We start from the raw sequence: 27,850 nt of genomic DNA, 5'->3' as shown, positions 1-27,850 counted from the left end.
ACTACCAGAAATGGAAGTTTCCAGCCCTGTTGTGTTTCAAATTGGGTGCTACATGAAAAATTTCAGAGCCATCGGTTAACAATAGCAGTATAACTACCATTATGTATTGAATGCCTGCTCTGGTTCAGGTATTTTTACATGTATAATCCCCAATTCTCACAATAACGCTACAAGTAGATACTATTCTTCGCATTTAACAGATGAAGCAACTAGGATTAAATTGTCCAAAGTCACACAACCAGTCAGCAAAGGAATCTGAACTCTGCCCTTTGCAATCAATCCTGATCTCCTTTTCAAGCTGCTGAGTCTTTTTGTGTGTGTGTGGGATCATAGTTCCCCCACCAGGGATAGAACCCGTGCCCCCTGCAGTGGAAGCACAGAGTCCTAACCACTGGACAGCCAGGGAGTTCCCAGAGACTTTTTTCTTAATACTGAGAGCACACAGTGACTTTTATATTTAACAGCAGGCACTGGAAGCAAGTTGAGCAGAGAAGAGATTTTAAGGGGTTAGATTTTCCATTTTAGTGTCCCAACTCATAGGCTCCCATCATCTCAACCCATAGCCCTGACATTCTTCTTCATCAGATTCAAAATGCTCTTCAGTGAAATGATCATGCAGAAACTGACTTCATAACATTACTAGTCAGAACTCTCAGATCTCCCCATTTCTCTACAATTCCAAAGTGCCAGGTGATCTTTATTTGCATGAGACACAAAACCCATTATCTGAATTCTCTTTTAGACCATGATATATCTAGTGGGACTTTCTCACAACCGCAGCCTTTAGATGTCATTTTTCTTCATTTTTTGGGTTGGTGGCTTTTGTCCTTAGCAGCTGTGGCCTTCAGCTTTATCTGTGTTTGCAATCAGGAAGCTGTGATACTTCCTGAGACTGTTCGGGGGTGCAATTTACACAATACAACTTGAGTTCACTTTCTTCACTTTGGAGTTGCTCTAGGCTCCTGAAAGTGTTGGCTGTGCTTTGTCCAGTTTTCTACAGGTTGAATGCAGCAGTTGGTGAGAACCAACCTCTGTGGTTTGCAACTACTTGTGCTTCCTGAGCAACATATGTGGAGAATTTGGAAAGAAGGCAATGATTAGGATTGGAGGCTAGAAAACCGTTAAGAAGGAGGAAGTTTATCAACTCAGTGGGAGTAAATCTGCAAACCACCTTCAGAATGCTAACACGCACACACTGTTCCTCGTTGCTAAGACCAATCAGCATGTTGTTGATGAAAAACAACCCAATACCAGAGGCAGAGAGAAGCTGGAGGAGAATCATCATTTTTAGAAATTCAGGTTCTTCGACCAAAGGAACAGAATCAGGAATGGCATTAGTGGGTGCCACTGATTATACACAAGCTTTTTCATTCGTGAAATGCTCCCAAAGCTGTGACCATCATTCTGTGTTTAAAAGTTGTTTCCTGGGCTTCCCTGGTGGCGCAGTGGTTGAGCGTCCGCCTGCCGATGCAGGAGACACGGGTTCGTGCCCCGATCCGGGAAGATCCCACATGCCGCGGAGCGGCTGGGCCCGTGAGTCATGGCCGCTGAGCCTGCGCACCCGGAGCCTGTGCTTCGCAACGGGAGAGGCCACAACAGTGAGAGGCCCGCGTACCGCAAAAAAAAAAAAAAAAAAAAAGTTGTTTCCTTGCTGGCTATACCTTAGTATGATAAGCTAACCTATTTTTATATTTATTGATATAAAATGTATACTATTTAAAAATATTATGAAATTATTTGTGAGCTTATTGTTGAGCTTGTGTGCTAGGAGTCTTGCTTCTGGGCCTTCTTCCCCAGGGTCCTGTCTTTGTATCATTTTGGTGAGATGACTTGGAGGAGTAGGAGAGGGGCAGATACACAAATCAATCTGTGTGAGCAGATTTGTTATATGGAAATGGGTGAGCACAGGGGTGACCTGAATTTGGGGATCATGTCTGCATTAGAGGTGTTCAGCTTTCCTGGTCTCCGTAAATGATGGTCCAGAACTAAATGTCCACTCACTGCCTGACCCCCAGAAACTAATATAAACAATGTCTTTGATGGCTATAGTATCTATCCTCTGAAATTCTAAGGATTACTGTACTAAGCCCCACAAAGTCCCTGTGAAGTGAATGAATAGGATTGGCGTTACCATTTCCACAAGAAAGGAGGGGGGCAGATATCTAGGAATGAGATTGCCTGATTTTCATTAGGCTGGACTGTCTCCCTCACCCATCATACCCACAGAAGACTTGGATTCAAATATTGGCTCTACCACTTAGTACCTGTGTGACCCTGGGCAATTGCTTCTCTGAGTTTCAGTTTTCTCATCGTCATATACACATAATGACAATTACCTAATAAGAATTTTGAATTGGGAAAAGACTGGCAAAAAACTTGACACATTATAGGCATTTAAGAGACGCATGTTCTCTTCCCCTCCCTCACAGTTCACAGAGCCTAAATTATCATTGCATGTTTTCTATACTTGGAATGGAATAAAAGTATCTGAATATCCTTGAGGCTGGCAGATATGCAGTCAAACCACACTCCATTGAAGATGTGCTAAACAAGGTTTTTAAGAAAGTGACCACATGGGGGAATAAAAGAGACATTTATAATGGCAACCAACACAGAAAAAACCCACAAGGATACAATGAAAACTGAAACCACAATAATCTCTAAATAGAGAAGTAATAATTGTAGCCTATATTTAAGTGTACGGGAAGCAAGGGTTTGGGGAGGGGGTGTGCCTGCCATGGAAATCATGCTTATTATTTCTAAGTTTGTGGAGAGAACTAGAACTGATTTTTTTTCCAAGTCACAAAATGTTTCAAGTCTTTCTAGTCTTACCAAGAAAAGTATACGAATAAAAGAAGTAATAAAGAGTGATGCTGAGAGAAATGGGCCAGGGCAGGAGTATACAGGTAGAGTCAATGGGTATTGATAAAGTTCTCACTTTTAAGCTTGGGCCGGAATCGCAGTTGTTCAGTTTTACTATTATACTCACAGCTTACACTTTCATTACATATATTCTTCTGTATATAGCAAATATTATATAATAAAATTTTTTTAATGAATTGGAAATTTGGTGAGTTCCATAGCAATAAAAAAAAGAGAATATTCAATATCTGTGAGGAGATTCTGTCCAAAATCAAAGATGGTATGTGTAATCCCACTTCCCAAATGCTGCTGGAGAATATATTTGTCTTTCTAATTTTAGAATCAGTAAGTTAGTGAAAAAAGAGAGTATAGCTTTCCCTCTGGACATCAGTAAATTTCTGGATCAGGTGTCTTATACAATTGTACTTATTCAAGGTCACAGAGAAGTCTGATCTCCATCAGGCAGATGGAAACAACTTGGGTGATAGCGTCAAAGGACATCAGGCAATGGAATGGTTTCAGGCTTGCGAAAGTCGGTCTATAAATTGCAGCCCTCCACAATGAGTGGCTGATTTCTTAAATACCCTTGTGAATTGTTTGAAAGAAGAAATATACTTCTCTTAATTGAATGTATGTGATTTAATAATAAATTATTAGGGTTTCTAGAATAAAAACTTGTCATATTCGGGACTTCCCTGGTGGTCCTGTGGCTAAGACTCCATGCTCCCAATGCAGGGGGCCTGTGTTCGACCCCTAGTCGGGGAACTAGATCCCACATGCATGCCACAGCTAAGTCCACATGCCACAACCAAGAAGCCCGTATGCCGCAACAAAGATCCCGAGTGCCACAACTAAGACCCAGTGCAGCCAAATAAATAAAATTTTTAAAAAACTTTAAAAATTTTTTAAATGGGACTTCCCTGGTGGTCCAGTGGTTAAGAATCCATCTTGCAATGCAGGGCACGCTGGTTTGATCCCTGGTTGGGGAACTAGAATCTCACATGCCTCAGGGCAACTAAGCCCGCGGGCCGCAACTACAGAGCCTACACGCTCTGGAGCCCGCGCGGCACAACTAGCGAGCCCGCAGGCCTCAGTGAAGAGACTGTGCATCGCAACAAAAGATCCCACATGCCACAACTAAGACCTGATGCAACCAATAAATAAATAAATATATATATTTAAAAACTTGTCATGTTCTGAGAAATAAAATCAACCAGTGACATGACCTGTCCCCAAAGAAGGGTGCAAATAACCTGAGATCAGCCTTGAGAGCCAGAAAGACTGCCTAGTTCTGTTTCTCTGGAGAGCCTTGACTAATAAAATATTTCATAGGAATATCGTTAGGATTAAATAAGAAAATGCATGCAGCACACTTAGCACAGTTCTTAGCACAGAGTAAAGTCTTAATAAGTGGCAGTTACTAATATGAGAAGGTATCAATAATGATACAAATATTAACAACAGTAGGGCCATTTATTGAGTTCCTACTCCACACTAGACTCTTGACTTGTATGATATTTTTGCTCCTTTTGTTTGCAGACTCATCTTACAAATTGTGTTTAATTTGTAAGGTGGGGTGGTGAATAAAGAGACAATGATCACAGTGAAACTGAAAGCATAAGCTAAGGAGAGCTCAGTCACACCTTTTTTCAGGGACAAGAAGAGCTGCAGGACAACTAGATTTTATCTGATACACAAATAAGAAGTAGAGCTAATTTCTATACTTCATGGGACTAAAAAGAGACAGCTACACTCTCTAGGTTAGAAATGCATGCTCATACTCTGAAACTGACCATTGTCCAAAGTAAGGACAATTTGGCACATAGTCTTTGTGGAGAAAGTGCAGCTCAACTGAATGCTGACAGCATATGCTTCCCGGCCTGGAGAAACAGCACTCACACCCTGTTTTAACGTTTCTGAACCCCCAAGTTTAGGTTAAACCATGAGGGATAGTCTGTTATTGGTCTCTTGCTCACTATTCTAAAATTACTAGTGTTAACAGTAAACTTAGGTAAGATTAAAACATTACTAAGTAGGCAAATATATGGATGTATTACTAACATAATTTCCCCAAGAAATCCTATTGCGCCGAATTTAGACTAAATTAAAAAATTTTCAGTAACATTTATTCATTCAAAAATGTTTACTTTACGCCAGGCACCATTATAGGCCCTGGAGATGCAGTAGTAAATAAAGTAGACAGGATCTCAGACTTTGTGGAGTCTAAAATCCAATGGGGAGTCAGATAATAAACAAATAAATTAAAAATCATCAGAAAGTGAAGAAAAAAAAAAACTTGTGAACACAATCATTCTGACACAGCCCAGTCTTTTGTGAAACCCTCTTTTAGGCTATCTGGGGCTGAGGTGTATATAGCCTTCACCCCTCTCTGTTGGTACTCTAGAATCTTAGGGAAGGAGCCCAAGTGGTCATCACTTTTCACAGCATGAGAATTGTAAGAGGCGATAAGGAGGAAGTTTCATGGTCACATTAGTATTTGCACAAATACTGGGTAAGACGGGGCTGGCACCATAACCTAGGGTAAGGCTATACCCTGAGAGAGGGGGTTATCTTGAATCTCGGGAACTTTAGGAAGTGAATAAACTTCCCAGAGGCTGCAGGTATAGACCAGAAAATCCTTGGGGGCACACTGAGCACTGTTCTTCCCTCTTGGACTGGGAGAGACCATCTCCAAGCTGAGTGTTTACAGGGCCCAGCCAGGGTTTTGATAGAATTATAGAACTTAGATGGTCAGAGCTGGAAAGTCCCTTAGAGAACGTTTAGTCCATCCTCCTCACTTTACAAGGAAGGAAATAGGCTCAGAGAGGGGATAAGCTCAAGTTTAAAAGCTGGTTAGGGCTCTGGCAAAGACTGGCTAGATAGATAGAAAGAGCTGAGATCTCTCAATCACCTGTGAAGGCAGCAACCCGAACACACCCAAACCAAACGTGACGTGTGTAAGAAGCTTTATTGTATAAGCCACTGAGATTTTGGATTTGTTACACAACTAGTGCTCTTTACTATGACAAATACACTGACAGTTTGGAGACTGTGATGGTTAATTTTTAAGTGTCAACTTAACTGGGCCATGGGGCACCCAGACATTTGATCAAACATTACTCTGGGTTGTCCGTGAGGGTGTTTTTGGATGAGATTAACATTTGAATTGGTAGACTGAGTATAGCAGATTTTCCTTCCTACTGTATGTAGGTCTTACCCAATCAATTGAAGACCAAATCAACTGAATTGAGCCAAAAGGCTCAGAGGGAACTTTGCCAGCATGACAGCATGTACTAGGACACTGGTCTTCTCCTCCTCTTGGACTGGAACTTATACCATCAACTCTCCTGGTTCTCAGGCTTTTGCAATCAGACTGGGAACTACATCACAGGCTTTCCTGGATCTCCAGCTTGCTGACTGCTGATCTTAGGACTTTTCAGCCCCCCTAATCATGTAAGTCAATTCTGTGTGTGTGTGTATATATATATATATATATATATATATATACATATATAGGTTCTGTTTCTCTGGAGAACCCTGAGTGATACAGAGACTATACGTCAGGTCTTCTGACTCCCAATACAATGCTGTTTTTCACTAAACTATTATATCTCTCCAAGCAAATACAGAGAAGATTCCCTAGGAAACTTCATACCCACTTGCCATACCTAGAACCTCCCAGTCTTGGTCCAAGAGTGAAAGTAGAAAATAAATCTCCATGAAGACACAAGGGGATCCTTAGCAATGCACAAAGTATAAGCTTGCGAGTGCCCTGGGATCAGCTAACCCTCTGGCACTAGTGCTTGGACTACAATGTGTCTCCTAATCTACTGTCCACTATTTCATGTGCCTAATAAGAGCACATGTGCACAGCAGTCTGTCAGCCAGAGAACTCTACCTTGATCAGTACTGCTACACACCTAATAATCACCTGAAGCCTGAACTGTGAATCATCAAATAAAATTAAGTAAAGTTTTAATATTGTATGACTTTGCTATAATCTGATTTTTTTTTTTTTTTTTGAGATACACGGGCGTCTCACTGTTGTGGCCTCTCCCGTTGCAGAGCACAGGCTCCGGACGCGCAGGCTCAGCGGCCATGGCTCACGGGCCCAGCCGCTCCGCGGCATGTGGGATCTTCTCAGACCAGGGCATGAACCCATGTCCCCTGCATCGGCAGGCGGACTCTCAACCACTGTGCCACCAGGGAAGCCCTAATCTGATTTTTAATGTAATAATCTATACATGGTACAAACACAGAACCACAGTCCATTGACACAAACTTATAACCATCTACTGACTAGAATTGTCTATTCCTGTCTTCTCTGAACTACAGATGGAGAGACAGATTACCAGATGGAGAGAGATTATCAGATGAAATACCTAGCCACAAAGCTTCCATCCCCGGGCAACTGGTGAAATGAAGTGATCTGGATCTCTTTTCCATAGCTTCATGATATTAACTCTCTTCTGAGTGAAAGGACTTAGTTGGACATACCTGAAACATATCTCTATAGTTGTTATTTTAGATAAACTCTTAGAAAAAAAAAACCTTAAAATCAGAGAACCATTGGATTGAAAAAGTTTTGAAGTTCATCTGATTCTACATTTACATTTTTTAATTTTATATGTTCTTTAGTGCCTAAACATGTGATATAACCAGTGACCACACAAAGATAAATCAGAAAGTTGGCGTGCAAAAATATGATACTGTGGTAGGACTCCCTCAGCTGGGTTAAGAACTTGTCATCCTTGTTTATTAGAGTCCTGTGAATGGTAGTTTCGGTACAAGGAAAGAGGAAGTCAAGTTTGTGTGAAATCTCTGGGAAGGTATGTCCAAGAGATAAAATATAGACAAGTCTACCGAAAGGTAATGAAAGGGTGGTTCCTGACTCTTCCGAAAGTCAGCTGATAGGAGATATCCAGTCAGCCTTTCTTACCCTAAGAACAGCTAAGGAATTGCCATTGCAGCAAAATCTTACAAAGGCACGTCAATCAGTTCTACTTCTCAGAAAGGGCAACCTAGGAAATTGTCTAATTTATGCTAAAAGACAGAATTGAAACTATGCTTCCTAATTTACCAAAAATAAAAAAATTCTCAATGAAGTTTGTAGAACTAGCATCAAGAAGCAAGTCTAACTTCCTGCTGTTTCTCCTCTACAGTTACAAAAAATTGAGGCTTTAAAAACCTTGCAAATTAGGATCCTTCCTCAGATACCAGAAAATGAACTGGCAGAGTAAAGCAATATATAGTCTTTTGGACAGAGTAATTGAGTACTTTTTTCTATCAAGTGTGTGTGTGTGATCAAAATATCAGATGCTTTAATACACACACACACACACACACACACACAAACAGTATCAGAAATTAAGATTTCGATTGGAAATTATATTTTACTCATGTCTGAAAGACTTTTAAAAGGTAAATCATATAAACATAAAGACCAACAAAAGGAAAGTTGGCATAACTATAGTCATCAGCAATCATACATTTTTTTCAAGCATACATTATCTATAAAAATTGACCATGGATAAGGCTACAAAATAAATCTCAACAAATAATATCAAGAGAATTAATATCATGCAGGTCATGTTCTCTGATCAAAATGTAATTAAATTATAATTCATAAAAAATTACTGAAAAAACATGATTAGAAATTTTAAATGCACTTCTAAATAATACATCTGTCAAGTAAGAAATCTTTTTAGCTAAGATGTAGAAATAAATGAAAACATGCTGCAAAAACTAATAAAATAGAGACCTTTGGCAAAATTGATCAAGAAAAAAATAAAGGCACAAGTAACAATATTACAATGAAATACTGAATGTAATTATAGGTACAGTAGGGATTTTTTTTAAAATCAGAGAATACTATGATTTTTCATAGTATTTCATAAAGATTTTTAAATACTGTGACAATTAATTTGAAGACTTAGAAGAAACAAAACACCTCCTGAAATATATAATCTATTACATTCAATTTAGGAAGAAAGTGAAAAACTAAATAGACTTATAGTCACTAAAGCTTAAAGTATACCCTCCCTTTCCCTTTCCAAAAAAAAAAAAAAAAGGCCCAGACGAGTTCTATCAAATACTCAAAGAACACCTAATCTCAATCTTTCACAAATTGTTCCACAAAACAGAAAAAGAGGAAATGCTACCCTATTCATTCTGAGAGAAGTTAACCCTTGATATCAAAACTACATATGGACAGTATAAAAAAGAAAGATTATAAGCCAATTTCACTAATAAGCATAAACGCAAAAATCCTCCGTAAAGTTCAGCAAACCAAATCAGCAATGTAGTTTTTTAAAATGACCAAGTTGGGGTTTGTTCCCCCCCAGCAATGCAAGGATAATTTACCATTAGAAAACCCAGAAAGTCATTTGCCACATTGACAAGTTAAAGAACAAGAGCCATAAGATTTAGAAACTAAATAACACACATTTCTCAACAGATGCCTAAAAATCATACAATAAAATTAAATACTCATGAACACAAACAGAAATTCTTATCAAATAGTAATAGAAATTCTTAACCTGATATTTCAAGTTATCTACCAAAACCTACCCCCCAAATCATACTAAAATGTGAAAAATTAAAAGCATTTCCCTGGAAATTAGGAATAATACAAGGATGCCTACTATTCTGCCCCTATTTAATACAGTGTTAGTTACCGCAGTAAGAAGAGTACATTAGAAAGACCACTATTCATTTGCATATTTTATGATTACCTTACACTGAAAATCTAAAATAATCTGCAACAAACTGAAGTTTCAGCAAAGTTGCAAAATACAAGATCAACATACAAAAATAATAATTTTGCTCCCATACACCAGCAGCAGGCAGTTAGAAAATGCAATTTTTTTTTTTTTTTTTGGCGGTACGCGGGCCTCTCACTGTTGTGGCCTCTCCCGTTGCGGAGCACAGGCTCCGGACGCGCAGGCTCAGTGGCCATGGCTCACGGGCCTAGCTGCTCCGCGGCATGTGGGATCTTCCCGGACCGGGGTACGAACCTGTGTCTCCTGCATCGGCAGGCAGACTCTCAACCACTGCGCCACCAGGGAAGTCCAGAAAATGCGATTTTAAAAAAAGAACTATGAGAGCAGTGAACAAAAAAAAAGACAGAAAATTATGCCCCAAATTATAAAGTGTTATTGAAAGACATAACAGAAGACCTTAATAAATGAGCAATATACCATATTGATGGATGGGAAGAATCAATATCAAAATGATTTCAGTTCATCCCAATTAAATAATAAGTGCAGTACAAATAAAAATTCCAACAGAGTTTTTCACAAGCAAGAGCAAAGGACCAAGGGTAGCCAAGATATTCCTGAAGAGGACGAAATAGGTCAAAGGAAAGCCTTCCCTACCAGCTACTAAGAGTTTATTACAAGTTTAATTGAGACACTACAGCTTTGGCTTAGAGATCGACAAAATGACCAATGGAACGGATCAGGAAGCCCAGAAGCAGAACTATACAGAAATAGAAACTTGACATATGATGGCAAAATGGCATTAAAATCAGAGGGAGGGGCTTCCCTGGTGGCGCAGTGGTTGAGAGTCCGCCTGCTGCTGCAGGGGACACGGGTTCTTCCCCTGGTCCAGGAGGATCCCACATGCCGCGGAGCGGCTGGGCCCGTGAGTCATGGCCGCTGAGCCTGTGCGTCCGGAGCCTGTGCTCCGCAACGGGAGAGGCCACAACAGTGAGAGGCCCTCGTACAGAAAAAAAAAAAAAAAAAAAAAAAAAATCAGAAGGAAAAAGATGTAATTTGCTATAAATAATGTTGGAGTGATTGGTTATCCATGTAGGAAAAAAATGTTTAATTAGATCCTATTTCGTATCATACACATATAAATGGATTAAAAAGCTAATGTTGGGCTTCCCACCACAAACAGTAACCCCCCACTCACCGCAACCAGAGAAAATCCTGTGCAGAGCAAGGGAGACACAATGCAGCCAAAAATAAAATAAATAAAATAAAATAAATAAATTAAAAAAAAAAAAAGCGGGGGCAGCGGTTAAGAATCCGCCTGCCAATGCAGGGGACATGGCTTCGAGCCCTGGTCCAGGAAGATCCCACATGTCGCGGAGCAACTAAGCCCATGTACCACAACTACTGAGCCTGCACTCTACAGCCCGCGAGCCACAACTGCTGAAGCCCGCACGCCTAGAGCCCGTGTTCCGCAACAAGAGAAGCCACCGCACTGAGAAGCCTGCGCACTCAAAGAAGAGTAGCTCCCACTCGCGGCAACTAGCGAAAGCCCGCGCGCAGCAACAAAGACCCAACTCAGCCAATTAAAAAATAAATAAATAAAAAGCTAATGTTATAAGTAAGCATTTTAATGCTTTTAGAAGAAAGTATAGGGGATAAGCTTATGATCACCAATTAGGGAAGGGTTTCTTAATTCAGACATGAAAAGCATAAACCATTAGGGAAAAGACAAATATATTTTAATACATTAACACAAAAACAAACAAATCCTCTTCAACCAAAATGAAAAGGCAAGCTACAGACTGGGAGATGTGTGCAACATATTTAACTAACAAAACAGTGAGTAGTGAGAACACAGAAAAATTCATTGATAAAAAGCAAGAAACCCAATAGAAAAATTCATTGATAAAAAGCAAGAAACCCAATCAAAAAAATGGGCAAAGTACATGAATAGGCATTTCACAGAAAAGGAAACCTGTCAGGCCAATAAACTTCTGAAAAGATTCTCAACCTCACTAGGAATCAGGAAATGCAAATTACATTAACATTTTACATCCACCTGATTGGCAAACATTTTTAAAGTCTGACAATACCAAGTGTTGGTAAGATGTGGAGCAACAGGAATTCTCTCATACTATTGATGGGAATGTAAATTGGTACAACTTTGGAGAGCAATTTGGTAATATCCAGCATTCCCATTCCCAAGAACATACCCTGAAGAATCTCTTTCACAAAGAGATATGTAAAAGGTTGCTTGCATCAGAATTGTTTGTGACAACAAAAACTGGAAATATCCAAAACTCTCCCAACAGGAGAATACATAATTAGTCACCAAGTATTCATACAATGAATTCTATATGCAGCAGTTAAAATAACTGAACAAAACTGCATGTACCAACGTGGATAAATCTCAAAAAACAAAGTATTGAGGGAAAAAAAGCAAGGTGCAGAAGGATATATACACTATGACACCATTTATATTAAGTTAAAATATGCTAAACAGTATTACATGTTGTTTATGAGAATATGTATAAGTAAAGGTATAAAAATATTCATGGTGATGATAGTGTGCCAGTTTTGGTATAGTGGATGCCTCTGATGAGACAGGAAAGGGATAAACATATTCCAGAAGCTAGTCAACCATGTCTGTAATATTTTATTTTAAAAATAAAGTCTGAAGTAAATATGGCAGAACAATGGGTAAACTGATGTTTATTGTATTAGTCTTTTTAATTTCCCATATGCTTGATATGTTTCAGTTAAAAAGTGAATAACTTTAAAATAAAACTTCAGAATAGACTTCATCTTAATGGATGATAAAATCCCTAATAACTACTAAGATTTCAATAAAATTTAACCATAAAATGGTCAAAATTCTCATTGTGAAACATAAATATTTCCATTTTAAGCAAACATGTGTCCACACTATCGATCAATAAATAAGAGCTATCTAGACATAAATTGATAGCAGGGTAAAAAATACATAAACATACACACACGTGGGTAGACTCGAAATGAGCACTAAAAAATTAACATAAGCTTGGAAGCTAGAAGGGTTTGGGATGAAATACCTTTTTAAAAAAAAATTGACTCAATGAATGAAATGTTGAATAAACGTTAAGGAACAAGTGTATTATGTACTTCCTGAAAAGTTGTTACTTTAGAAATCATATAGCAGCAGAGATTTAAATAGTGCTCTAGAAATGCACAGTAAAAAGTAGTCAAGTCCTTTTCGGCCTTCCTCTCAATTCATTTCTTTCCGTTAAATGATCAGGTTAAACAAGCAGGCACACAACAAAATGACACAGGTCAAATCACTATCGACACTTCAATAGAACAAAAAAAATCACTATCGACACCCAATTTTCAAGGGCAATGGCACTCAAGAACTCACCCAGTGATACTTTGCTATGCCTTTAATTAAGGCGGGGCTTTTAAAGCTCAATTGTTCCATTCGTGTCTCAAATCAATCAGATGAATTTCACCTTTTACGTGGCCTGAATCCTGATAGCTCGGCACACTTGATAGGTAATTTAATCATCTGTGGTGTAGATGAACGCAAACTCAAATTAGCTACTGAAAGAGTTGGTCTTCTCTGAGATAGCTGTGCTTTTCCACTTTTATGCAAGAGCTGAGCTTCACCAACTGGCTAGCTGGAGGTGTTATTAAAAATTTAGTGAAAGAAACAAAGGTGTGCTCTGGTGTCTCTTGTTACCCTTTCTACTGTTACTCCAGTGGACAAAAGGCATAGGGCCTGCCTCATGAATAATGTGACATGGAATATTCACATGTATTTTTAATGGAGTCAAGTAATAACATTAAGAGAGATATTTGCAATCTTCAAATTTCACACGGTAACAGGCGCAGTAATTTGTTTTGATTCTGAACTGAGGATATCAGGATATTTTTTTTCCAAAAAAAGCACACTATTAACATCAAAATTAAAATTCCACATTTATAGCATAAATAGGAATTATGAAAATGGACCAAAGTTCTAAAAGTCACAAGGGTAGAGCAGTACAGGGCAGCCAACTAGATTTCAATCAGTTCTACTTACCCCCCAATGTAACTTCTTTACTTTTCAAACCAAGTTGGAAATAATCAACCAATGTGCACAGTGAATCCTGTGAGAAGGTCGTTTTGTGATCTTTATTCACTGGGAACTTTGTTTCCCAGGACACTAGAAAGAGCTTCCTGGATGCTGCAACTGTTCACCCAACAGTTCTGGAAAATTATCTTAAACTGCCTTATAGAGTGAACAAATTTCAATTTTGAATGAGAGTAAATTGACATGTAAAGACATGGTGTTGAAAACCAAGTGAGGATAGCCAAACACCGAGATTTGGAGAGACCGGAGAAAAGCATGCTCAAAGCCAGGGAGAGTCCTATGTGTTCTATTTGCTTCCTTGGCCCTCAAGCAATCTCTCTTCCCTCTGTGCTGCAGAGAGCAGAGCCAGCCAGGATGAAGCAGGAGTTTATTTTCTCTGCTTATTCACTTACCACCTCAGCAAATATTTATTGATCTCCTACTGTGTGCCAGGCATTGTTCTGGGAGCTGAAGATTCAGCAGTGACCAAATATATAAAGCTCCACAGGACACTGTGTTCACTGCTGTATCCCTAGCACCTAGAACAGTGCCAGGCACATACTCGGCGCTCAATCAATATGGGTGAAATTGATTTGAACAGAAATGGACAAGCTGCTGATGGTCACCATGGGCTGTGCAATACCTTGGCTGGGTATTAGAAAGAGTACAGGTAGTTGGGATTTAGGCCAGGACCTTATTCTGGTTTCATTCTTTTAAAGGACTGATTTATTCCCAAAGGTGGGATAGAGCCAGAAATAACCCAGATGCCAATTTTACTGCCCCTCATCAGTCTTCAGATTTATAACTTGCCTTAGGTGAGGCAGCTAATCAGTCTCAGATATTTTCTTTCCCCTCTGTCTCCAGAGAATCAAAGTAGTCAGGTTTGGATTGTGATGATAGAACCATATCTTCATTTTATGGTGAAGGAAACCAGTATCGGGAAGGTCAAAGGATTTGCCCAAGTCACATGGTATGTTGGTGACAGAGTCGTGACTAAGACTCAGTCTCTAGACCTAAGGCTCGTAACGCCTTTATTCATCTGGGAGCCTTCTGGCCTGTTTAAAAACAAAAACAAAAAACCTGAACCTCTCAGAATAAAAAGCCCATATACATGTAGGACATCAGAGACTCGGCAAGGTAGGAACTTACTTTTGTATCCCTAGTTCTTCTGCTAAGAAAGAAGGAGCTCAGGCACAGAAGAAAAGAAAGAAGCTCATGAAAACCAGAGCAATTGGATTTTACTCTCTTCTGGATGTTGGCTTGTCTGCTATACTTTTATACTCTGCTCCAGTTTCCTTCAGTGCCAACTGCCCCTAGAGACCAAAACAAGGTTCTTTCCCAAATTCCCTACCTAAGTGAAAAGCAATATGTAAGAGTCTTAATACTTTATTAACTTAAAACACCACTCTAATAAATATGTATTAACAAACATAATGCACTCCAGAAGATCTAAAAACATTTACAAACTTCATCATAGTAAAAACACCACTTTTTTTTTCCTCTGTGGTACGCATGGAGGGTTCAAAGAGTTGAAGACAGAGCCTTCACGTGCCTGCTAGCTTAGACATCTTAAAAATATCAGCTTAACAATAAAAAAACGGAATATACACAAAAATCTTTGAAGTATCTGTTCAGCTATTTTTCATTTACGTTTGATAAAATCCAAACAGTCAGAAGGGAAGTTTCAAGATTCTGTTTTACCTTCTCAGAATTCCTTTGTTGGGGGAGGGAGCATAGACCCAGCTACTTTGAGCTGCGGAGCAGAGGCAGACAGAGACTTTACTTTCCAGCTCCCCAGTACCTAGCATAGGGCCTGAAACCATGGTAACTGGTGGTCAATAGACATTTGCTGAATAAATGGATGACAATCTTGTCCAAAGGCATTGCTCTGTGCTTCCACCTCTTCTGAAGAAGCCTTCACAGGCCTCCTGGAGGGAGGACATCTAATCTCTTCTCACCAAGCCGACTTTTCTTCTGCTCCTTTTTGGGGCAGGATCCACAGTGTATCTTGTAATTTCAAAAGTATGAAATTCCTTTCCCAAATCAGTTTCTGAACCAGTCTCCAAGTGGAAGAAACGATTCCTCCAACCTTTATAGGCAGCACCCAACAAAAAAGGGGTCAAAAAACGCCCCAGAAGGAAAACAATAAAATAACACTCATTCTTCATTCCAGATAAAAACATTGATATGTTTACCTTGTAAATGATGATTCCTCCTATTCCACACAGGTATCTGGGGTAGGTCAGGAGGAGGAGGGAGGAAACCTGAAGGACCTTCCTATCTGTGGAACAGGGCTGGGAATAGGAAGGACTGTGAGGCCCGGTATTTTATCTGATTGCCTCTCCACTTGGAGTCTTCAGATGTAGAGGAGCCTATTGGGTGAGTCCCATACCCAGGCAGTCATTCGGTTCCCACTCCAGGCTGAAATTTCAAAAGGTAACTTATCCCCTCTGGCGGCTCCAGGGAGAAAAGGGAAGGGGGATCACCCTGGTGGGATCTGCGGAAGTGGCTGGTGGCAAGTGGGGAGGCTGCCCTCCGTAGTGTTGCCTGCGTAACTGCGCCTGCAGCCGGCCGAGGCGCTCACTTGAGCCCATGCTGTGTCTCCCGGTGCCGCCTGAGGTCCACCTTCCTCTGGAAGCCCTTTCCACACAGGTCGCAGCCGAAGGGCTTGAAGCCTGTGTGCTTGCGGCTGTGGGTGATGAGGTTGGAGCTCTGGCTGAATGCCTTGCCACACACCTGGCACTTGTGGGGCTTCTCACCTACAGAGATGGAAGGGGGAGGGGAGGAAGCATGAGTCTATGATAGAGCTAGAGGGGACTCACTGTGACCCGCAAGCTCTTAGCAGCGGCTGGCTGCACCACAGTCTAGGGCCTCTGAGCAGCTTGGAGGGTGCCGTGTGTGGCAGTGCAAGTCCCGGGAAGCCAGGGGTGCACCAGGTGAAAGGGAGACTCTCCGAGTGGGGGTTCCCAGCCAGAGGCCTCAAACCGTTTCCTGCTAAACGGAAACAACAAAGGCCACGTGCCCTCCCCAGACACGCAGCTGAATCCGCCCTGGGAGGACTCCCTGGGCTTTAGAAGTAGAGAGCTCCCACAGCAGATGTTCAGCGCAAGGGGCCGGGGTGCTGTCTTTCAAACCACGTGACTCTGCTCTAATTGAGAGGAAGTTTTCAAATCTGAGTTTCCAAGTGGGTGTTGGTTTGTATGGACCAGTGAGCCTGTCTTCTTTCTTGCTCTTGGAGGACAACAGGATGTATTTGAAAGCATGGGCATTTCTAGAAGTCTTATTTTAAAAAAATCCACATCTGGGTCACAAAGTATTTCTTAAGGCAGCTGATCCTTTTCTATCTTGATTTTACTCTCTTTTTACGAGGTTAATCACAGGATTCTTTATATACCAGCAACTCTTCACCATAGATTAATAAATAGCAGATAGGCTTCCCTGGTGGCACAGTGGTTAAGAATCCACCTGCCAATGCAGGGGACACGGGTTCAAGCCCTGGTCCGGGAAGATCCCACATGCCGCGGAGCAACTAGGCCCGTGCGCCACAACTACTGAGCCTGCGCTCCAGAGCCCGCGAGCCACAACTCCTGAAGCCCGGGCGCCTAGAGCCCGCGCTCCGCAACAAGAGAAGCCACCGCAATGAGAAGCCCACACACCGCTACGAAGAGCAGCCTCTGCTCGTTGCAACTAGAGAAAGCCCGTCCACAGCAACGAAGACCCAACGCAGCCAAAAATATAAATAAATAAAATAAAGTACCTTTAAATAAGTAACAGAAAAGGGTTTCTTTCCCCCCCAATTCATATGCTGTTTAACATTTGGGAAAGTAGCATGATTTTCCAAATAGCCTCAGCATGGCATTATAGTCGGGGTTCGGCCTTGGAAAAAATGCAAAATAGATGAAGTCTGTTTTTGAGGAACCCTCTGTTCCTCTTGCTGTACCCCTTTCTATCTTTGTGCTTCAGGTTTCCTTGATAAGGAACCAATCATCAAAACTTATCCTATCCCTTAGGGTCAAATAAATCTGAGAAACGAATTCTAGCTATAATGTAAATGTTTGATAAGGGCTTAATGTTTCATTCAGTCAAGATCCTAGTTGCATTTTGGTGAGCGTCTTGAATACCTTTACTCAAAAGGAGCGAGTTGCATGGAAATTTCAGGCAAGAGAGCATGATTAAAGTAGGATATTTTTCTAGGTTTTCTGATGGGGGCATCTACTCTGCCCAAGCATATTTGTAAACATCAACGGTGATCGTTTGGAACACACTGCAATTTGTTTTAAGTCAGTATTCATCTTCTAAAATAAAATAAAATTCTGGATCTTGTGTAAATGTCTTGTTGACTATTAGGAGAGTGCTCCTGGCATTAAACCTGCCACCTACACACAATCAAAATATTAGAGAAAGAGTTCAGGATTGGAAGCCAGAGCATTCCACAGCCCTATGATTTACTCTCAGTCTGACCTTTGGTAAATCATTCCATCTCTCTGAGTTTCAGGATGGTAAGAGCAGCTCCTTCTACTATATGGGACGGCAGTAAGAATCAAATGAAGAGACAGATTTGAAAGCACTTTGTACATTATAAAGCATCATAATGGGTAAAGGCTTATCATTGTTATGACAAACTGGCTGATATTTTGAAAAGGGCAATAAGTGAATAGAAGCTTTCTGTATCCACCAATCCCCTTGGCTTTGAAAATAGAATATAATAAACACTGGTCAACAGGATAGACATTTGAGAGCAGACAGACCTGAATTCAAGTCCTGGCTTTGCCACTTGCTAGCAATATGACCCTGGGTGGGTGCCTCACTTTCCTCATCTCTAAAATGGGGATAAGGAGTAGTCTTTACCTCCCTGAGTTGTTGTGAGCATAAAATGAGATAATGCATTTTAAAAGCGCTTAGCAGAAAAAGCCTAGTAATAGTTACCATTTTTTCCCTTGCTCTGTCAGAATAAGCTGTCAGACTCCTAAAAATGCAGCCAAGAGGTCACACATAAGACCCTCCCCCAAAAGGCTGGGTGATAGCCCTAAAGAAAGTCTCAATCTCTAGGTAAACATTTAGAGCAACACTCTGAGAGGACCCTGGAGCTTCATATTTCACCTAGAGCAGGCAGCAGTTGGAGCAGCTGCTAAACTAGAGGAAAATATTCTTTGCAAGGATAGAAAACTTGCAGCTGACCTGCTGAGTGGTTCTTCAGATATAACCCCCAGTCAAAGCCTCTCTGGGGAGAACCACGTATGTAAATGAACCTAAGAGAATCTGTGCCTCTTGTTTTGTTTTTTTTAACACACATGCAGTGATTAACTCCATCTGGAAGGCCATTTCCACCACTCATTCTGGGGCAAGAATATCACAAAGAAGGTGAATTATGTTGGCCTCAGGGAGAAAAACAATGACCTCCACCTCCCCTTTCCACTCCTCAACAGGTGTTTCCCACAAGCCAAGGGCCTTCAGCTCACCAGTGTGGATGAAGGTGTGTTTCTTCATGTCTGATTTCTGGTGGAACCTCTTGCCACAGTACTGACAGGGGTAGGGCCGGGTGTCTGAGTGGATGAGCAGGTGTGTGGACAGTGTAGATGACCTCTTGAAGCTCTTGCCACAGATCTTACAGTCAAAGCTCCGTTCCTGCAGAGAGAAAGAGGTGATTACTATTGCAATGGTCTAGGCTGCCATTCTCCTCACCACCAACCTGAAACTAAAATCCCCAAAGCTAGGGCTCTCCCTTCCTTCAGACTCCCCTTCCCCATAGCCTGCCCCATTATCCTCTCTCCTCCCATTTATTTCCAACCTCCACCCTTCCCACCCATATCCTCTACGCCTTTAACACTTTTTCAACCCAAACACTTTTCAGCCACAAACTTCCACACCCCTTGGCCAAACCGTATCCCCACCCTGCTTTTTTGACACCAATTTACAAACACTTCTCCACCCTCCTCAACAGAAGGCTTAGACCTCAGTCACTTGAGAGGTTCCTCCCCCCTCCCCCCAGCCAGTGTGGATGTTGAAGGAGACGGGAGAATACTCTTTTTAGTAAATAGGTCTCTGTAAGTAAGCATTCTTCTGTCATAGTTACTTGTGAACTTATTTGCTTATCTACGTAGCCTCTATCTCTCAGCTAAACTGTAATCTCTGTGAGGGTATCCTGTCAGGGACCTGGTGTGTTACTGGATTCTCATGTACCTAGCACCTGGAAGTTGAGCAACAAATATTTATAAGTGAATAACTGAAAGAACAGAGGGACAAATACTGGATGCTCTAAATGAGCTGAGATTCCTCTTCTTCAGTCAGGAGGGGTCAATGCAGATTAAGTGACGGCCATTTGGTGAAAAGAAAGAGGCCAAGAAACAGCGCTAATATATCTGACATATCCGCTGCAAGAGTGCATACAAGTCCTTCTCAAACCCAAAGTAATGATGGGGATCACATTCTGGAGTCTCACAATGATGTGACACCAAACTCCAGGGCTGCCTCGAGCCCTGAGCCGGCAACCACGCACCTTTCCCTGCACGCCTACGTCTGAGCAAGGGGACGTGGCAGAGGAGACTGGGGGCAGTCGGGGCAAGTCCAAGGAGAAAGGTGCCAGGCGGAGAGCGGTCGGTGCTGCACAAAGAAGCAGAAGATGCCGGAACGCGAAAACCTGAGCAGGGCGGCGCGCGGCCGTGCGTCCCGCGCTTACCTGCGAGTGCACGGCTTTGTGCTGCTCCAGGCTCACCGCGTGCCCGAAGGTCTTGCCGCATATCTCGCACGCAAAGGGTCTCGTGCCGCTGTGGGACCTGCGCACGTGCACCTCGAGCCCGTGCGGTGTGGAGAACACCTGAGGCGGGTGGGGCCGGGGAGAGGGCCGCTGAGAGGGGCCGAGGGGCGCGGACGCTGGCTGGGCGCGGGCCGGGGGCGGGGGCGCGGGACCGCTAAAGCCAGGCGCGAGGGAGCCTCACCTTGCTGCACTTGATGCACTTGTAGGCGCCGCCGCCCATTAGCAGGCGGGTGCACAGCAGCTCCGACTCCACCTTGACGCCGGTGCCCTTGTCGCCGTGCAGCCCGTGGCCGCTCTCCGAGTACAGTCCGCCGGTCGCCGGCCTCTCGTACAGTCCTGCCGCCGCGGGCCCAAAGTCGCGGTAGAGCCCCAGGCCCGCGCCGCCGGCAGCTCCGCCTCCTGCGCTGCCTCCCCCGGGTGCCCCGGCCCCCGCGCCGCCAGCAGCCCGGTCCCGGCCGTACAGCGCCGCGGGGTGGCCTGGCTCCGGGGCGCGCTCGCAGAAGAGGCCCAGGCCGGCGCCGCGCTCCAGGGCCGCGCACGGCCTGTAGCTCTGCACCAGGTGCCGCAGGTCGGAACCCGCCAGACCGCTCCACGAGTACGGCTTGAAGGGCAGGGGGAAGGGCTGAACTTCGTCCAGCGAGGGGCACACCGACTTCTCCGAGGCTGTGGAGGAACAAGAGGGCGTCCGGTTAGGTCAGGCCTGAGACCCGGCGGTGTCGGCCAGTCGGTGTGTCTGCGAAGTGCCAGGCACCCAGCCCTTGTGCAGCACTCGGTGCGCCAGGCCTCTCGCTGCGTGCCAGGGAAGCCCCCAGGTTCAAACGCCGGCCGGGTCCTTGGGGCCTCGAGGACGGTGGAGGCGACAAGGCAGCACACAGAAACTTTTCTGGCTGGACCAGCACATCTGGCGGCCCCATAGAGAAAGACGCGCCGCGCTTCAAAAATGCTCCGAGCAGAGCGGAGCTGCGCGGGAGGAGAAAGCGGCGGCCGTTCCGGCCCTGGACGGAGCCTGTGGGCAGAGGGCCCAGCCCCAGCGCTCTCCTGGCCCCTACGTGTTCCTACTCCGTCCTTTTTCTTTCCCGGAGTCGGGAAGGAGGGAGGCAGTGAGGACCAATAAAATGCGGCCCGGCCTATCCGAGACATATCTGTCTGGGAAGAAACAAAAATCAAAAAACGGGAAGGCGTTAACATTTCTCAAAGTTATTAAATACCCAATGCAGGGCCAGTGGGAAGGGGGCTCGGGCTTGCTAAATACTCCCTATTCCCAGTCCTGTCATCATTTGACAGAGGGAAAAAAAAATTCCCACGAATTTCTTAGAGGAATGATTTACAATGTAAGGTTTAGTCACCACCTGCCAGACAAACAGCTTTCCGAATTCACGGCCTTCTGCACCCCGACCCATGCGAATTTTGCTAAAACCAAATACCAATATATACTTTTCCCTAAATGCATACGGATTTACAAATCTGTTCACACACACCGCAGACTCCAGTCCAGGCTAACCGCTTCAATGAGAAGCTGCATTTCGAGTTTCCGTCGGAGATTCCGGCGGTGCCCAGTCCTTGCGCGGCGGTGTCCTGCACAGCCAAGAAGGACCCTCGGGTCGCCGGCCCCAGACGCACCCTCTTTAGCCAAGTCGACGCACTGAGTTTGGGACGGGGTTGGGGGTATCTTTTAAAACTAGTAAGTTAAATCTGGAAATACCGGCCCTTGGCAGAATCCCGCTGTTCTGCGCTCTCCATTCCCCACCGCCGGAACCCGAGACTCGCTCCCACCCAACGTGTAGTCGGTTTGCGCGAAGCTCGATTGCTGGCTGGAAATGAAACCAACGGGCTGGTCCCCAAAGCCGGGCCAACCTGGTAGAACGAAAAATGAAATAGGCCCCCAATCCGCGCCTGCGAAGACCTAGCGGGTGGCCGAGATTTTCGTCCCGGACCGGTCCCTCCCGCTTGGCGCCCCGCTCCGCCAGGCCCAACGCCGCGGCAGCGAGCTTAATTTTTAAAGGCAACGACACTTTTCTCTCAGACTGCCCAGGTCTCCGTTTGAGACTCGGGGGTCTGGATTCTGGGATCCCAGCACTGCCTGGGATCCAAGCAGCCGACCCCGCGAGCAGGCTGTCCCTGTCCCAGAAAAGCCGCTGCCTCCCCGCGGGGCCCAAGAACAAGCTCCCTCCTCTCGGAAAGACTCTCCGCCATCCATTTGGCATTTCTGTGCCCAAAGCCGCTCCGGTTCATTCCTCACCGCTGGGTCTCTGCCGCCCGGGCCCCAGAGCTCCCAACGGGTCCCTACCTGGAGACACAGAAGGCGACGGAGGCCTCCAGAAGTCCTCAAACTCCGAGCTCCGATCGCAGACGCTGCCTTCACAGCTGCCGGGGGACGTGGAGGCTCTGTCGGGGGCTTCGGTCAGCTGAGACTCGGGGGACAAACGGCCCCGGGGCTCCGCCTTCGCCCCGCCTGTGCTCGAGGTGCTGTCTGCGGAGAGGAGGCAGGATAGGGGCTCAGGTTGGGTCTGGATGGGCCCGATGGTTCTGAAGCGGTGCCCCCCAGACCGTGGCACCTGGGCTCCCTCAGCTCTCCCCAGACCCGGCCGGAACCCTCCCGGATCCAAGGGCGGGAGCAGAGAGCCCTTGGCACCTAGGCGACAAGCCCGGAAGGAACCTGAAAGGTAGGTAACAAAAAAGGCAGCAAAGGGGCTTCGGGACCGCCCTTCCCGGTTCCTGGGGAATGGTGTGGCGGACACAGAGTCTATGGCCCCGGGAGCGGCCCCGCCCGGCCCGCGCACGCCCCGCACCTGCTCCGCCTGGCGCCAGTACATTCTCCAGGCGGAGGGAATAGTCGGGTCCCGGGGAGCGCGGCTGGTGGTAACTGTGAGCCTTTTTGCTCTTAACCAGGAACGAACGCGGCATGGTGGTCGGGCGCGCTCCCCACTCTGCTCCAAGGGTCCCTGGAGCCTCCGTCAGCCCACCGTAAGCCCCAGCCAGGCGGAGACCTGCGAGAGGAGAACAGGGTGGAAACGTGGGTCAGCACGCTCCGAGACCCGGGACTGGGCAGCGGAGTAGACAGAGTTCGGGCCAGGGAGGAGGGAGGAAGGCCCGCGGGAGGAGGGGCTTGGCCCCGCTGCGCCGCGCTCACCAGGTGGCACTCGGACAGGTGGCGCAAGCCAGCCGCCGCCGCTCAGCGGTAAAACCCGTCCCCGGGCACAGACTCAGGCCTCTTCCTTCTGCCCTGCCCACGCCCCTCGGCCCCTCCCCTTCCCTAGCAAAACTCGTTTTGGTAAAAACTCTCCGAGAGCCGAAGTCCCCAACGGGCCAGTTACCCCAACTCGACCACACACTGCCTGTCTGGATCCGCTCTTGGGCTGGGGAGAAAGGCGTAGACGCACGGACCAATTTAGGGCGGGGGAGAGCGGAATGTGTCGACGGTCGCGGACCGAGTTGAGGCAAAGAACCAAGCCCTCCAAGAGCCGGCTACAGACTGTAGTGAAAGGGGGTCAGGGGAGAGATGCCTCCGGCTGATTGAGGGGCGGGGTCGGGGGAACTGCATCAGAAGGACTGGGGGAAGCAAAGGCCGGAGAAAGAAAGCAGGAAGGTAGGGAAGCAAGTGGCAGAGGACCAATCAAGGCCCCGGGAAGAACTCGCTTCCCGGTGATCTTGATCGCCCCTCACTTGTACCCCACGCGGGGAATAAATTGGCCCGGAGACGCGGGTGCGGAGGGAACAGGCAGGGGTCGGCGCAAAACACACCAGACCATGGAGACCTAACCTCGGAAACAAAGTCCCGGGAAAAAGCACTTTCCGTTCTGCTCACCAAAAGCCTTGCCCTGGGGAAGTCGAGCCGGGTTCGCGCGCTACGGCTGTGAAACGCGCGGTGTGCTGGAGTCCGCAGAGAACCAACCGTTTAGAGGACGCGGGAGAGCGCAGGCTGCTCTGGCAGCAGCTAGAGAGTCGGGATCGGGGCGCGGGTCTGGGAGGGAGTTAGCTGCCCGCTACGCCGCTCTCATTAACCCCCCAATCAGTTCACCTAATCCCGGGGTCGAAACCTGAGCCCGGCGGGGAGGCGGGGCAGCGCCTACGGCCTTTCCTGGGGCTCGCTCCGGGGGCGGGACCTGGCGGGCTAGGAGGTTTGGGGAAAACGAATCTGCCTTTCTCTCAGGGTGAAGGCGATGGGGGACGGGTTCAAGTGCGAGCTGCAGGCTCTTCGGGCACCGCAGCTCTCAGTTGTCTTGGTTATTTCAGAAACAAGGGCCCTGGGGATCCCGGGTCCGGGAAGGACCCCTCATCTTTGAGCTTCGCGCGACTTATTCTGCCAGACTAGGTACCGTGCGGCTCCCAGAGCAAGATGCAGGACAGAGTCTAAGTCTGCCGGTTGGCGCTCCGGAATCAACACGAGTTCTCGCCCCACGTCCCACTGTGTCCCCTTCCCCGGAGGAGGAATGGACAGGCTTGAGAGAAAAGACAGCTGGGACATATAGCTGAGTCTCAAGTGACGTTTCCCGTGTCCTAAACGCCAGAAGGCCCCTAGGATTGAGGGTGTTGCCCGCCCGTACCCGGGCCGGCCCCTAAGGGTCGGGGCTTCAGGAGGCCTCGAGGTGCTCGGCTGCCATAGGGCGAAGCACTGCCGATTCAGTTTTCCCTGCGCCCCGGGGTGAGCTGCTCCGTCGGCTGTATACTTAGACACCACAAATCCAAAACCAATTTCTTAAACAACCATGAAAACTCGGAGGAAAAGGAAAATGGGGTGAAAATGTCCCGAGGGCCCTGCTGCGGTTTGGGTCTGCGTTGGCGCGGAGCGGGACAGGGGCGGGAATGCAGGGGGTGGTGAGCTGTCCCCGCCACCACTGAGTCTGTACTGACTGGCACGGAAGCGACCTCCCGACTCAGGCCACAGCCCTGCGCCTCCTTTTCATCCTGGCTGGCTCTGTCCGTTCCTGGGAGGGTGGAATAGGTAGAGGGGTGGTAGGACCAAGGGCTGATCGCGTGGGAAGGCGACCTCTCGCAGCAGCTGGCGCCCGGGGGCGGGGCAGCCTCCTCGGCGCACGCGGGCCAGCCGGGCCTCTCTTCACGGTCAGGGCCTGGGAAGGCGGGAGCTGGAGGCGCAGAGCGGGCAGCCTCCTGAGCCCAAATGCCGCCGCCTCCCCACCAGATGTTACCTTCCCGGTGGATCCCGCTCCTCTGCAGAACCACCAAACCGCCTGGCGTGCGCCCCCTGAGCCAGATCCCCAGCCCCTCCGTGCGGGTCGCGCGGGGACCAAGAGGATAGAGCTCTTTTGGCTCCCAAACTGCGGCCGGCATAGGGTGGGAAACAGCAGCGCCCTCTGGTCGCCCCCGCAGTGTCGGTGTCCCGCCAGTTCCTGCGTCCGCCCCCGCTAGGGGGGGAGGCGCAGCGGACCTACCTGCGGGGTCAGGGCGCGGGTATCGCGCTCCGAGAGTTTTCAAACTGAGTTGCTTTCGGGAGAGACCGCGCTGTCTCGCTGTCTCTCTCTCTCTCTCTCTCCTTTTTTAATCTTCCGAGCTCAGCCCCCAAAACCACAAGCTTCACTTCCTGAGCGTTAAGGAGTAGCTCGCTTAGCCCTGTCAGACCTGCCCCCCCAAGCCCCAGTCGGGCGGCGGGCGCGCTCCCCCTTTGCGCAAGGGTATAGGAGGCGGACGGGGGCCTGGCCTTTCTAGCCGCCCTCCCCTGCGGCCCTCCCCGTTTTTTCTCTGCGGGACGGCGGGAGATGGGGAGACCCGGAGGGCCCAAACACCCAGGCACTAGAAATGACTCGAAAGAAAATGAACTATTCTTGGCTCCTGGGAGACTTCCGCAGCGAGAAGAAGTCACAGATTCAGGACACAGATTGACTGGAGCGCAGGGGGTGGGAGCGCCCAGCTCCGAGGAAGCCTCCCCGCCCATCTGGTCCGGGACACCCCCCACAACCCCGCTGCCTGCTTGGGCTGCGCCGCCCCCGGGTCGGGGCCGTGAATCACCCGCCAGTGGTGCCGCCGGCCTGGAGCCCGGCGAGTGGCCGCGGCGTCCGCAGAGCGAAACCTGCCCCGCGGCCCCGAAATAGCTTGTTGTGGAAACACTTCGGGATAAATACGCCCAACAAGGCTGAAAATACCTTGACACCCAATCCCAGAGGTTTGCTCATTTCCCTTCGGATTTAGGTAATGGTTAAATTTGGAAGAGGTGGGCGAGCGCTGAGCCCCCGGCCGAGAGGGCGCAGGCGGCGCGTCCCGCGGGCGCCCGGCTGGGCTGGCGGGCGCGCCCTCCCCACGTAGCGCTCACCCGCGCTGGGCCGGGTCCGCTCGGCCGGCGGCTAATTTCCGGTGGTCGGAGCTGCGAAATTAAAGGCCGCGCGGAAGGGAGCGCGCGGGGGCAGCGACGGCGGCTGCTCGGCTGACCCCGCCCTGCCGGGGCAAACCAGGGAGAGCCGTACCCCAGGCGCGGGCTCCGCCACCGCCTGAGGTCAACCCAGGCACCTAGTCGGGACGCGAGCGGTAAAGCTCCATAAAAGCACTACCCTGCTGATTATTAAAAAGTCATTCTTCGCTGGGATTGTGTGTTCCATGAGGGTAGGGGTGGATCTACAGCCTTGTGTCCTGGTGGGCTCGTAGCAAATGTCTGTGGACGGAGTAAATGAGTGAATGGCACTAATTCACTAATTAATCGTAGTAGAATAGGAAAAATTAAAACCTCACCCATAAATAAAAAAAATGCAGCGACCTCCAACGCTGGACTGTATGTCATGATCCATAGAGTGTGGCCTGTGGTGTGTACTTAAAGCCTAAACCCTTTCCTTAAGGGGGATGGATATCGTTATAATTACCTTACTTTCCTAAATGAATTGAGTTAGATTTTGATCACTACTTCCTGCACAATAAATTTCCAGTGTCAGATACCGGGAGAAGGGAGTGGTGTTCCTCAGTTCTTGCAAAATAACTTGCTATTTTTTAGATTAATCCAAAGTTGTCATGCAAAAAAAGTCCTTAGAGAATGCTTTTTAAAAATGATTTTTAATTTGCATTGTAAATCTAAAGGTTTGTGGAAAATATTTGACTACTATTGCCGTGCTTCAAGCATGCTTTAATAATTTAGATGTTTTATACAGCAATGACTGCACACCTACTATGTGCCAGGTGCGGGACCATACACGCATCTTAATTGTGTGACTGTCCTCCTTACACCACTGTTCATTTGCTTAACATACTCTTTATAAATAAATGCAGAGGTAAGCAATCTTAATCAGAAGGACTACAAATATTGAATTAGCTGAAGGGAAATTAAGGTCATTTTGTTAAAGTTTTTATTTGTGTGCTTTGTTCTGGCCTAAGGTATAAAAAGCTTAAAGCAGTAGAAAACACATCTTTCTTTTTTCCTTCTGTCTTATGCAACAGCAAAAAAAAAGACCAAACAAAATTTTTTTCATGATAAATGGGACCATAGAAAAT

General features: G+C 46.5%; 1 protein-coding gene across 1 annotated transcript; it reads right to left on the bottom strand.

The window, feature by feature from the left end:
- Window positions 1–12,038: 12,038 nt before the first annotated feature.
- GFI1 (growth factor independent 1 transcriptional repressor) lies at window positions 12,039–25,919 on the bottom strand. The gene is made up of 7 exons (XM_019919183.3): window positions 25,813–25,919; window positions 23,212–23,409; window positions 22,710–22,892; window positions 20,604–21,085; window positions 20,345–20,482; window positions 19,128–19,293; window positions 12,039–16,427 (listed from the first exon to the last, which is right to left on the bottom strand). Exons 2-7 carry the CDS (start codon window positions 23,324–23,326, stop codon window positions 16,249–16,251), a joined length of 1,263 nt encoding a protein of 420 aa, XP_019774742.1. The 5' UTR covers window positions 23,327–23,409; window positions 25,813–25,919; the 3' UTR covers window positions 12,039–16,248.
- Between the last annotated feature and the right edge of the window lie 1,931 nt (window positions 25,920–27,850).

This window comes from Tursiops truncatus, chromosome 1 (genome assembly GCF_011762595.2).
Source record: "Tursiops truncatus isolate mTurTru1 chromosome 1, mTurTru1.mat.Y, whole genome shotgun sequence".
In the NCBI taxonomy this organism is placed as follows: Eukaryota; Metazoa; Chordata; class Mammalia; order Artiodactyla; family Delphinidae; genus Tursiops; species Tursiops truncatus.
The sequence above is the reverse complement of the archived record's forward strand: the minus strand, read 5'-3'. Positions and strand labels throughout refer to the sequence as shown.